The sequence below is a fragment of the Cloeon dipterum genome, chromosome 1 (assembly GCF_949628265.1).
Source record: "Cloeon dipterum chromosome 1, ieCloDipt1.1, whole genome shotgun sequence".
NCBI lineage: Eukaryota > Metazoa > Arthropoda > Insecta > Ephemeroptera > Baetidae > Cloeon > Cloeon dipterum.
In genome coordinates, this window is record NC_088786.1 from 7,890,713 (window position 1) to 7,903,538 (window position 12,826).

Below are 12,826 nucleotides of genomic sequence, written 5' to 3' on the forward strand. Positions count from 1 at the left end.
TTAAACCGATGTATTAATTTTCTTTTTTGAGAATGATATTAAAAAAATAGCTAAAGCAATTAAAATTTCACCTTTAGAAAGATTATCCATCTTTTATTATCTTAGAAAACTGGTGATAGTGGCAAATTTGAGTAAATATGTAATCAAGTATGAGGATCATTTAACTTAAAAATTTTATTAATTTCTCCTTTTTGCACTCAATGGGAGTATGTATTGAAAATCACCCTGCACGTTTTTTTAAAAAAATATATCATAAAATTGTACACTCGTGACATCTCTTGATATTGCACTACTTCTGACAAACTGATGACGGACCATTTTGCATAACGACTTTTTTATTTTTGATCCGCAGAGCTAGAGGGGACGAGTAACTACACAGCGGCGTGGATCGTGCTGGGGACGTTGAGCGTTCTGGCGGCAATGGCGACTGGGGTGGCGTGCATGGTGTGGCGCGGCGGCAAGTGGGCCTACCTGCAGTCGTGGTGCTGCAACAGCAAGGTGTCGAACATGAAGAGTCCGTCGCCGACCCTGTTCTACAGCCCCGTGAAGCACCTGGAGCCCGTCGACCACAACGGCACCCCCGGCGAGTACATGCAGGTGAACACGGAGCACGACAGCTCGCACGTGTGACTCGCCCCGCGTGCATGAGTGAGCTTCAATTCTGTGATGACCGTGAGACGTGTATGAACGAGAGCGAGAGAGAAAAAGAGAGAAAAAGAGCGCCGAACATGCCACTTTTCCATACAAGACTTGACCCTTAATTTATAAATATAAATATGTCGTAAATCTTTGAGTGCTGTGCGTGGATTTGATCGAGACCGCCGCCGCCGCCGCTGCTGCTGCGATGTGACTCGTTTTTATTCTGTTCACTAAATTTAAATAAAAAGTAAACAGTATTTGTTAATTTATTGCGACTGCGACACGCGGATCCCACGGAATTTCTGCAGACCCCGGTGCCGATGCTGCTGCTACTGCACTTGTTTTGTACGAGCACACGTTTTTCTAACAGGGGACCACGTATATTCGGGAATCGCCGTGAATAAGAGAGTGCTGGAGAATTTTGACTGACTCTGTACACGCGTTGGAAGTAATTAAGGTGTTAATTTATTATTTGAATGCAATCCATGTTCAGGATATTGTGTATATATAAAATTATATATCGATGACAAAAAAGAGTATATATCTAATGTCGCTGCTGCTGTGTACATAAATACAAAAAGATCGGTGTTAATCGTTGTGGAATAAAATGTAAACTGACGTGGATTTGAAATTTGTAAAAACACGCACATCATTATTTTTTATAATATGCTTGACGCCACTCATTCCATTGATTCACTGTGCTCTTTGTTTTCATCTGAAAAGGAAAGTGACCATTTGATCCAAAAATGTAATTGGCTTCTTTTAACCAGATGGTAGTCTCCTTCCATTTAAGGCGAATTCTCCGTTATGAGTGGTCAGCAATGTCAAAAAGCCATCTGTTTTCACTTGGAAAGGTACTGCAAATAATTGTGGTCCTCCACCGCGTGAAATTAAATCACTTTTTTGACAACAAACTCGTTGACCGAACATAACGGAAAATTCAACTTTCAGGGAAGGAAACCTCCATCTGGCTGAAATTATTTACTCCGATGGTCGCCTCCCTTCTAAGAAAAGAAATAAACGTTAATTTCCCTCCTAGTTGTTTGTAGTAGACTTATTTTTGTTGGTTTAGTGAAATTCCGCAAAGAGGAACAAATTGACGTGGATATTTTGATTTTTTTTGTCAGCAGCCACAGACTATAAAACAAGTTGCTGTGTAGAAAGAGGTGTGTTAATTGTTGTGAAATAAAAATGGAAAATGGCGGAGAGGAAACGCGCGCATAGTATGATATAACGAGTATTTTACATTCATGTGATTCATCACGAGTACGATTATGAAAGCTAATCTGGAAAAATGATCTCTTGTCTAATTGTATATGGAGTAAATTTAAATAACAAATTATTATTTTGCCACAATTCAAAGTATTTTTGTGAGAGAGCAGACCCGAGAGCTACGCCACAGCTTTTCTTTTTCGGCTCCGATCCAAGAAGTGTATTAAATCATTATTGATTCTCATCCCCTGCAAATTATCACCACTTGAGTGTATTGTTGTATTGTTTTCGCGTATCAAAGGCGTAGTTTCAACGGACACTATTAAGCGAAGAAGATGTATTGTTGTCCAAAAATAAAGGATGTGTACATTATATGCAGCAAGCCTTTCATTTCTCTTTTGTTACACTTGCCAAAACTTTATTTCGCGCTGGGATACATTCATGGTATTTACACAACGTTTTATTATTTATGCATATTGTTATACCGCGGGTATGTATACATATTTTACAGCTGGATTTACAAATTTCATATTATACACAATGATATACATCGTACTTCTATACCAACCACACGAGTTAATTTGATTTAGATTCCAGAAACATTTTGTGCAATTCAGTTTTTGTAACGTGGAAACATAGGATAGCCGCTTAATAAAATAAAGACAAACGTGGTTAACAATTATTATAACCTTGATAGATGACGCCACCGTTCATTTGCAAGATTTGGTCCTGATTTCAGGCTGAAGGACATGGACGTTTATAAAAAATATTTTTTAAAAAAAAATCAATGAAGATATAGTTCCTTGGAAACGGCTGCCACACAAGCCGTCAATGGCTGGACCTTGTGACGTCGTCATTGTTAGGATCGCTGATGGTCAGGGCACGCCCCTGATTGATAATCATTGCTAATTGTTTGTTTTGAAATCGAATCAAAATAAATGTTATACCATCAGCCAAGCAATCATTTTAAAAAGTAAAATATTGTTTTCTCTGCCCCCATGAGCAGTGATGATGTCACAATGTAGTGGCCACTCTCTATTCTCTCTATCTTGCGTTTGTTTGCTTACGCGGAGGACGATTCAATATCGGCACACGTATCCTTTAAAACACGTGCCACATGCAAAAATATAAATATTTTACCCAAAGAGAAAAACTTCAAAAGATTATTATTTGCAACATTTTTACCGCGATCAGTTGGACTGATTTTTATCTTTGATTGATTTTCTGAAACATTACAAATGATTGGTGACAACATCTTGTTCTCGGCATAGAAAACAAAAATTTAGCTTCATTTTCATCCTAAAACTACTAAAAATTAATAAGTATTTCTTCGAAATTCTGACTCTACTAAATAATTGAAAGAAAAATTATAAGATAATAGTCACAACAAGCAGATAAAACACGAAAAACTGAGAATGGCCCACATTTTTCATTCTACTAGCTCTATTTTTGTGCCGGTTTACACACAAAAATCGACAACACTTCTACCAAAATACTCCCCTCTACTCCTGCTCCCCAGATTTCCACTTTATTAGTCCCAAATGAAGCGCGCGTGCTGATGCGTGTTATATTTTGTAAAAATAAACTCAGCTCTCTGCCCTACAAACACTTCTTTTACCCTTCACTCCTTTATTCTTTCTTCTTTCTCTTTTTTGTGCTGTCAGGGGTCGAAATGCGAGCGCGCGTGTTTTATTGTGTGTTTGTTTGCGTTACGCTAATTATACAAGAAAAGTTATCACAGCGGGGTTCTTCTTCTTCTGCTTGTGCGTCGTGTCAGTTTCATTCTCAAACCGGGTCCAAGCTGTCCGGGTCGGACAGCGTCACTGGCGAGTATGTCCGTAGCTTGGCGCCGCACCTGATGATGAACCAGAGCAGTGGAATCAGCACAAACAGACCGGCGAACGTCACTCCCACCACAGGGATTTCCTTCTCGCCCACAACAATGGGCTTCGTGAGCGCGGCCGGTGACACCACTGCTGCCGCTGTGACACCTGTAAATATTCGCAACAAATTAATTATTATAAAAACCAATTTATTACTTAAATTAATTTAATTGAAATTAGGATCCCTCATATCTGGGGCACCAAATAAAGCTGACGAAAAATTTAAGCAAATAAAATTTATTAAACCAGATTAAAAGCCATTTAGAAAACGTTTTTTTCTGTTAAATATTTGTTAACCAAAGAAAGTAGGGAAAATACAATAAATTTGGTAAGATTTCATTTTTACGTTAGAATTATCAAAAAAATGCTGTCTGGTTAAGTTACCCCTGCATGACTGACAGCATTTGTCCTCTTGTGCGCTGAGGTCCGAGCAGTTGGTGCAATTGACGGGCAGGCAGTCGAGCTGGCCGTGGTGGCAGACGCAGTTTTTGCACTTTTCAGCGTCGAACCAGTGCTGCCCGTTGGCCAAATGCTGGCCGGTCACCTCGCATCCGTCGACGAAATCTGCAAAAAGGGTCCAGCTTTTCATTTGATCCGTCCTTTATTCAGCAGCAGCAGCAGCAGCAATAATTAATTGAGAGCCGGCTGGGAATTTGAATCGTCCGCAAGTCAATCGAGCTAAAAGCCAGCGCTCTCATCTGTCAAATTCACGTAAAAGCATTTTAATCCGAGACGTGCGGCGCGTACAATAGGTCAAGCGCACAGGTCGGCATCAAGGAAGGGATTCCCTTTCTTGTTTAGCCCGAAGCCGACGCTGTGCGCGTGAAAAGAAAGAAAGAAAGAATGAATGCATTTCTCTGGGCTCGACGTGCGGCTTGATAACAATAATAATGAATGGATGGGATACAAGCTAACGCACGCAATCTCGCAGAGTACATCTGACAGCTTCATTCCGGCCTATTCACACGAGAACACTGACGGGGGACGCGGACGCATAACTAAATTATGCCAATCAGGAAAACAGATAACAACCAACTGTCGCTCTAGGAACGGGAGAGAGAGATATATATTTCCGTTTAATTGTCATTAGAAAGAGGATTTCTTAGAGTGGAATCAAATCCGTACTAAGCCGAGTTGAAATTGAAATAGCTTGGAGGAGGAAGAAGAAGAAGAATGAAAATCAGAGGTGCGCCTTAGAGAGGATTTGTCGCGAGCTGAGCTTTTACCCGGCGTAATTGACAAGAGAAAAGAGGTGCATTGACAGCAGGATAAAAACGTTTAGTGTCCTCTTGTCTGCCTGCCACGAGTCAAGACATGAGGCGTCTTTTTGTTCTTGCTTCAGAAATCTTCAGATGAAAGTCATAACCTTAAATTTTACTTAGGGATTCTCGTCCCATTTGCATGAAATATGTTTTAGAAATAATTTGGCTGTGTGTATTTGATTAAATCCTTTTAATTTCCTTTTCCTGGTCGAACAAGCAAACGAAAAATTCCTTTTAAAACTTGGAAATTGATTTTAAATTATTTTTTACTGCATAAAAGGGTTTACAAATTAAATAAAAACTTTTAGGCTTTCTCCATAGCGGCTGTTTCGATTGAATGAGTGAGTGAGTGAAGCGCAGATTTGTCCGATCGCTGGCTGGCGACACTGCTCGCAACGTGTGCATCGTCAGGCGGCGAGAGAAAGAGCACATTCATACGAGCCAATAAAATAACCGATCCGCCGGCGGCACAGATTCTGGGCCTGAAGCGTATTGCTTTTTATTTTACTCTCGCCCAAATCGAGTGTTTCCTTTATTATACTACTGCTTCTCCTATTTAATCCGGTGAAAAAGTCCCAGAGTGGAGTGCATCCTCGGCACTTTTGTTTTATACCCTCGCTGCTCACCCTCTCGAAAGGGGGACGTGAGTAAAAAACAACAGCACACATTTGTTATTCCCGCTGAGCTCGTTTCTCACGCAAAATCACGTGGATTAACTTAATTTAATTGGGTTTCCCTCTAAGCCTGGAGAATATTAAAAAAATCTTTCAGCTATTATTAGAAAATAAAGTTATAACCAGGTCAGAAAATTGATAGATGGTATAGAATGAAGTGTGCAAGTTACGAGATTAGCAGTGTCGAGATCAATAAAAATGCCCGAAATTTTTTCGAAAGGAACGAATTTAACAGGATTCCTTAGTTAGAGAAAGAGAATCAATCAGAAATTTGAATAATTTTCAAATGTAATTAAAAAATATGTGATAATAATTATTGTAGTGAACGCTATTATAAATATATTAAATGATAGCTATTAAGATTTTAATTGCGACAAACAGAAAAATATCAGAAAAAAAACATATTTATCAATGTCGTTAGATAAAACATAAATTTAAGATATTTCATCTATAAAACAATTTATATTTACTTTTATAATTAATTTCCTCAGCATAGAACAAGAAAAATTTTAGCTACTAAATCTTCAAAATCTTCAATAATAAGAAATCGCGGAGCTACTCTTATAAAAAATTAGGTTGCCTTATTTAGTTCAATATATGCTGACAATTTTATATTTCATCTAGGAAAAGTATGTTCCTTTTTCATAGAATGTATTGAAAAAACAATCACATAATTTTATTTGAATAAGGACAATGTGAATAAATTTATATGTAAATTTTTATTAAAAATCTAAAACGGAGAGAAGATATTTGAAGTTCCGCAGTTCCTGTATTTTTGTTATTTGCCAACGAGGTTGACTTTGTCCAAACAAGCTTTTCTCCCTTTTTGACCGGAGTAAAGCGCGGGTTGTGCACAGCGCCCTGCAGGCTTGTTTCTCCGAGAAGTACGTGTATCGCCGGCAGGCCGTAATGACGTCGGCCAGGGGCGTATTCAGCTCACGTAAAATATCCGAGGGTGACTCGGCGCGAACGTCTGCCTGCCTGCTACTGCTGAGAGGAAATATCGGGGCCGAATGTTGTTCCAGCCGCCTAATGCAGCCCAGCCGGATTTTTCTCCTTGACGCGCGCGCTGCAGACAGACGCACGTCTCCGTCCGACCGACTTGCCTGCTTTTCTCATTTCCTGACTCATGCATAGTGGAATGAGAATTTTCGAGTTATTCCTACTCCCTCGTTCGCTTTTGCCAATTCCACGCCGGTCCCGCACCAGCCGAAAACATTTTGCAACAAGTCTAGACGCGGTGACAGGACTCGAGATGCGACTGAATTTTTTTTTGCGAGGGAGCAGGTGGGTATGGAAATTAAGGAGGCTAGTTATATTTGTTCTCTGGAAATTTCCGTGTTGGATTTTTAACTCAACATTAATTGTTGCTTCCTATAAAAAAGGTTACTTTTACATTATTTACCCAAAAACAAAGCTTTAAGGACAGAGTTTCAACATCAGTTCGATAAAAAAATATTTTGCCCTCTGGTCATGGTCCGAAAATAATTAAAAAAATCATGCGCCACTCGCCAACTGTTTTTTTTTTTGTTACAAAAAAAGTAATTTGAATCAGCAAACCCAAATAAATCACCAATTTTTAAATTGTTTTCTCTTTACCAACTTACGTTGTAGCACAAGCAGAGGTATTTTTGAATTGATTTTATTTGTACGCGATGAACTTAATATTTTGCTCTAGAGACCAACTAAAAAAATAAGATCAATATCCAAGTGACGCAAAGAATGAACTTCAATGCATAAAAACTGTCAGAGGAAAACGGTTTCACGTAGAATAAAGTCTAAGTCAACAATAATTGTGGCGCAAAAGAGGGTGTTGAAGCGTGCAAACATCCTCTTGTACGTGCTCCAAGGCTTCCACGAGAGCAGTCGTCGTTTCCAACGCAGTGTGTGCAATTTATTCAGGTTGTGAAGCACACTTGGCGCCGCGGGCCGCTGCAGTTGGGAAATTACAGTAACGCTGCGAATCAATTATTTCGAGGCCCTCGGCTGCTGTTACTTTTTCCCTGACAATTAACCTAAAAGGTTTCTCCCTGCGCGTATAAGCAATAAACCTCAGCTTGGATTTTAATTAAACAAATTCTGGCTGCTGCGCAAACGCTATTTTTTTTAATGATGATAACACACATTTTTGGCAAGGCATTCATTCAAAACGCGTGTAATGAAAAGACCCGTCGTTTCCCCTCTGAATTGTTAACAAAAACTCGTGAAGCGGTGCAATGCAAAACAATTTAGCCGCTGTATCTGCGCACAAGCAGCCGCCGCAAGTGCCGAATTTAACGGCAAAACACGCGCGCTTTATAATTCTTAATGGTCCATTTTGGCGCAAAAATTCGCGTCTGAGCGAGATTGCATGCTTCCGTGCGAATTCGTATCAAATGGCGCGCTTTTATTCGCTCGCGGGACGCAGCGGAAACGGCAGAGCAAGCCGTGTCAGAGGGATAATTAATTTGCAAACAGCATCGTTGCGGCCTGTGGCAGTAACATGGAAAATAAATACCTCTGGTTTTTTCATTTTAGTCACTGTGAAAATGATTTCAATCCAAACTTGTATATATCGAGGGTTGGTTAACCCAGCGAAATTTATTCTAATAAATAGAACGTGTATCCTTGGTCGATTTTGACAGTAATAATTAATAAATAATAAACACCTTTTGCAGTTTAGGTTGGAGTCTAATGTGATTTTCAGGGTAATTCTACAAAAATAAAAATAAAAGAACAATATAAAAATAAAAATTATTCTGTTGTAATTGTTTTAAAACAAAAGAAATGTTCACTTTGGTGAGTTTGCAAATTTTTCAGGTGATCAAATCAATTATGTCTCTGATTAAGCTCACTATTGGTATATCTATTGAATTAATGTGAAGCTTAAAACCTTTTATGTTATTGGAAAAGTTCTGAGTGGAAATCAAAATGAATATTCAGTTCATTCCCATGTGTGCTTAAAATATCACGATAAAATTATTAATAATTTCTCAATATGGTTTTCCTCATTCACAATATAAAATCTAAATTCAGTTTCCCCGATTTATTTTCCTCCACCCCGGGGTGGGTGGGTGGAGAGTCAAAAAAGCAAAGCAAGGCCCTCGACCGCTGCCAGTTCATTGAATCTGGCAAAAACGCGGCGCGCGGTGATTTGATAAAGCAATTTATTGGCGTGTTAATGGACACCTTTGGCGTTGAAATAGTGATTTTCCGGCTGCAGCGGCCGGAATAACGCACCTTATCGACAGGCCGGCGGCGGCTCCGGGGCTAATGCATCCGCCAGGCCGGCTTTTTCTCTCCGTCCGCCCCCGAAGCCCGAAGACCGCGTGTGCTGTGTGTACGTGCGGCTCGGCTCGGTCAGAGTGCAAATAGCACCTCATTTGCTGACGCTTCCAAACCGGCCATCAGCACCCATTACCCTTGTCGGCTGTGTTCAAAGTTTTGCGCTCAAATGGCCACGTGCCCGCAACGCAATTGCCGCAATTTTCGCCCACGAGCCGAATTTCGCGAATCCACGCTTGTTAATGGATTTCCAGCTTCTGATCTTAAATGCTTTCCCGATAAATTAAAGAAGAGTAATCGGCCTCCATGGTTCTAAAATATCCATTTGCTTAACAAGGTTAAATAAATATGGAATTTTGCAGATTTTCGTCTTCATTTTCTTATTTAAATTTTTCTGGCAAGGTTTGATAGGATTTGTTTTAACATTAATGCGACTGTCAAACGTATTGGTGGGCCAAAAAGTTCCAAGTCTCCAAGTTTTTAACAAAACTGGCAGGACCTGATTACTGTCGATGCGATCTATCCAACGGTGTTTGCGGCTATTAACGAAGATGTAATTATTTTTAATTAAATAAAATGAGACTTCAAGTAGGAAGACAAATATTTCCGTTTGAAAATTATACAAACATAGAAGCCACGGCTTTTCTAAGTAAGTTTGCGTTTGATCTAATGCACAACCAGCCCGTTGGCTCGCATTGTTAAGGCACTCTCAGGAGTGTCAAAGCAATGAGAGGAATTTGAGCAGTTCGGAGATCTAAACTGGCTACCCAATGTCAGAGATGGCAAAAAGTGGTAAGTTTAGTGACTCGAAACGCTCAAATTGCTCAACGGGCTGGGAGGCGAACCGGCGCCGACTCGCTACTTGCTGGTTTGCACCTTTCCAGCATGCGTGATGCGTGATTTGGCTTCACGGGACGAATGTCTAGCGTTTCAATGCAGTCCTCGGTGCGGAGGCAAGTGGCCCTTGAGTGGGCTGGGTCCCTGTGCGGCCTGGTGCGCCCATGTTATCCGTTCGCGGTGTTATTGGGACCCGGGTTTCAGCATTCGTGCTAGTGCAGTGCGCGCCCTTCCCGGTCCGAGGACAGGGATAAAAAGAGCAAAAAATAAAAAAAAAATGCTCTAGCATTGGCGGAAGAAATTAAAGTAACATAATCAGGATCCCAAATCTACTGTTATATCCTGTGTCTTCTCTCCTTGCTCAGCAACATAAGAACTTTTCACTGGCTCATAATTTTTTAACCATTTTGAATTTGCTGCCAATACTCTATGTTTTCTAAAAATATAAATTTTTAGCTTTCTTAGCTGTGTGTTGTATATTTAACGTTTTAAATTGTAAAAGATTGATGATTTATGAGTTTTAATGTCAATTTGAAAAATATCGTTATTAAAAATGCAGGAAATTTCCTCGCAGAAATATTCAATTGGCTGAGTCCCCATTGGGCACGTGGTATTCGAAGAAATCTTTGACAAGCAATATTTACTTTTTATCAATGTTATCAATTGACTTGAAATGATCAGTGCTATTTTTGCACGATTGTGGTGTTCCTTTTCTTCCCTTTTGGTCCAAAAGGAAGCTCGGGAAGCGATTCAATGGAATAAATTTTAATGGGAGGGGAAGTTCCGCGAACGGCACAGATTTTATTTAAGGCAAAGTGTACAGACATTTAACTTTTTTCTTTCTGAAAAGAACGGGAGTCGATTTGGCGGGCCAATTGAGGCAGAAGTAAAAGGCACTGCTTTTATGTGAATTGAAAATGAAATAAAAAAGGAGGCTCAGTGTGCCAATATATGATTCGCACAGGAAACGCACAAAAGGGTCGCACAATTATTGGCCAAGTCTCAAATATCGGAAGGCTGCAGGTAAATATCTCGGGTCTGGAGTTGTCGGACGGGCAGTGGAGCGTACAAAATTCGACCGACGTGCAAAGCCTCAATTATGACTTGGCTGCCTCTCTTCTTGCCAACTCGAGTTGAATATCATTGCAGGAAAGTTTCGCGTCTTTTATTTGCGGGAAATGCAGGAATTCCGCGGCAGCAGAGCCCTTGATAAGGCGCACGGCCTATTGGCACGGAAAGATTATTGTTATGCCTTTCCAATACGACGAGCACTTTAGTCAAAGTGCTCACTTGCCTGTCGCTAATTCCTCTCTGGCCTCCTTTTGACAATTCTCGGCTCTGGGGACGGAATAATAGGCCAGTCGAGCGAACCGACTCACTCCCGGTCCTGTCTGCCGAGACGACATCCGAGATATTAGTTCAAGGAGAGCCATTTTGCACAAACATTGGCCGCTAAGTCGGTTTATTGATGATTACAGAAGAGCAGAGGAGAGCAGATATATTTCAATGACTTCAATGAGACACGAAAGAAAGTTTTTACTGCAAAACATACGCTGTAAAAGATTTCTAAATAAGTAATTTTTAGAATTCCCCAATGAAATTAAGTTTCAAAATATGTGTTAGCGAGAAGTGTTTTAAATTTCATTTAATAGTTCAATCATTTGCAGACTTCCCAGATAAGCATAAAATTAATTTCCAGTGGAATCGGGTGAGTGACGTGTAGGGTTATGAATTAAAGACGATTGTTTTTTCCGCGTTTTTTGAATATATCAAAAGAACTCCAATCACACAATTACAATACTTTTGAGGAGCACTTTTTGAACCGTACAAAATCATCGTGGGAATAACCCAAAACTATAGAACAGGTCAAATTAAGCAATTGATTATTTTTAACGAGTATATGAATTTTCTTGTTAACTTTTCTAAATTTAATTATTTTGTGTTAAAATAACCAATTTAAAATAAAACTTGTGTGTTTGTTAAAATGATATCAAAGAAATATGCGTTAGAAGTGTTTTTATTATTTAATAATATTGTATATATTTATTTTTTGGTTTGTTTTTTAGTTTTAAAATTTAATACTTTTTGAGGGTTTAAACGTCATATAATGTTTTTTTTAAAATAGTGACAAAATTAACATCATTTTGAATAACAAATATTTGACAAGTGATCTGTATAACTTTTACTTCTTTAACTTCAGCATGAATTAAGCAACATATTGAGGGCTTTATATAACGGTTAAAAGCATTCAAATAAGAAATTTTTCACAATCTTCGAAAAATTAAAAGGTTATTGCCTAGTATGATATATTGACATCTTGACTTCAATTCCTCTTGTTGCAATTTATCTGACAGTTTGCGAAATATGAGGAAAATATTTCAACTTCGAAATAATTTAAAATATTATAAATAGAATACAGAGCTTCCACTTAATTAGCATACAAACTTGGAAGCCGATACTACTTGGAAATTATTTTAGCTTGCTCGTAATTTTTATTGCACAGTTTTGATAATAATAGAAAAGATGTTTCACAATTTTACAGATCAGTTCCAACTAAGCAACATCAGCGATGTTATCAAGGCGACTTAACTCTCTAATAAAGTGCTACAGGTATATTGTAAACTTTTCTTTCTGATCTATTTTCGTATTTTCTCCGCCATAATGAATGTCAACTTAAAAGGCTTTTTAGGAGCCACTTATTTTCCTTGTGGTTGCTTAGAGAAAATAAAGGTCTTCTCGCTCATAAGTTGGAAAAGGCGAACTCAAAATAGCCGGAGCGAGAGACTGGCAGCAGCGGGGCTAATCCTTTAAAAATGCAAAAGCTACTAAAGTGTCCAACTTGTTGTCTGCGCTCTAATTTAGGTCTGGTGATAAATTTAATGAGTTCATTAGCGGCTGCAACTTAACGACGGCATTTTTAATGCGCTCTCTCGCGTCCAAAAACGAGCGTGAACATAACGTTGTCCGGACGGAACTCAGCTGGCGCAACGAGCGCCTAATTAGCCCATTATACGCGCGTCGACCGGGCAGCAAGACGAACAATAAGTAAGAAAAC

At 39.2% G+C, this 12,826-nt stretch overlaps 2 protein-coding genes across 3 annotated transcripts in view; one reads left to right on the plus strand and one right to left on the minus strand.

Moving 5' to 3' along the window:
- Positions 1-2,225, plus strand: part of LOC135947973 (cysteine-rich motor neuron 1 protein-like) — a 220,935-nt gene extending 218,710 nt beyond the window's left edge. For both annotated transcript variants that reach the window (XM_065496998.1, XM_065497006.1), the window contains one exon: positions 353-2,225. In XM_065496998.1, the coding sequence (XP_065353070.1) occupies positions 353-630 (278 nt within the window). In that variant the 3' untranslated portion in view covers positions 631-2,225. The remainder of the gene's footprint in view (positions 1-352) is intronic.
- The window catches only part of LOC135948006 (cysteine-rich motor neuron 1 protein-like), an 87,904-nt gene continuing 77,294 nt past the window's right edge, over positions 2,217-12,826 (minus strand). The window contains exons 3-4 of the mRNA XM_065497045.1: positions 4,119-4,298; positions 2,217-3,842 (exon numbers count right to left, since the gene is read on the minus strand). Coding sequence (XP_065353117.1) covers positions 3,637-3,842; positions 4,119-4,298 — 386 coding nt within the window. The 3' untranslated portion in view covers positions 2,217-3,636. The remainder of the gene's footprint in view (positions 3,843-4,118; positions 4,299-12,826) is intronic.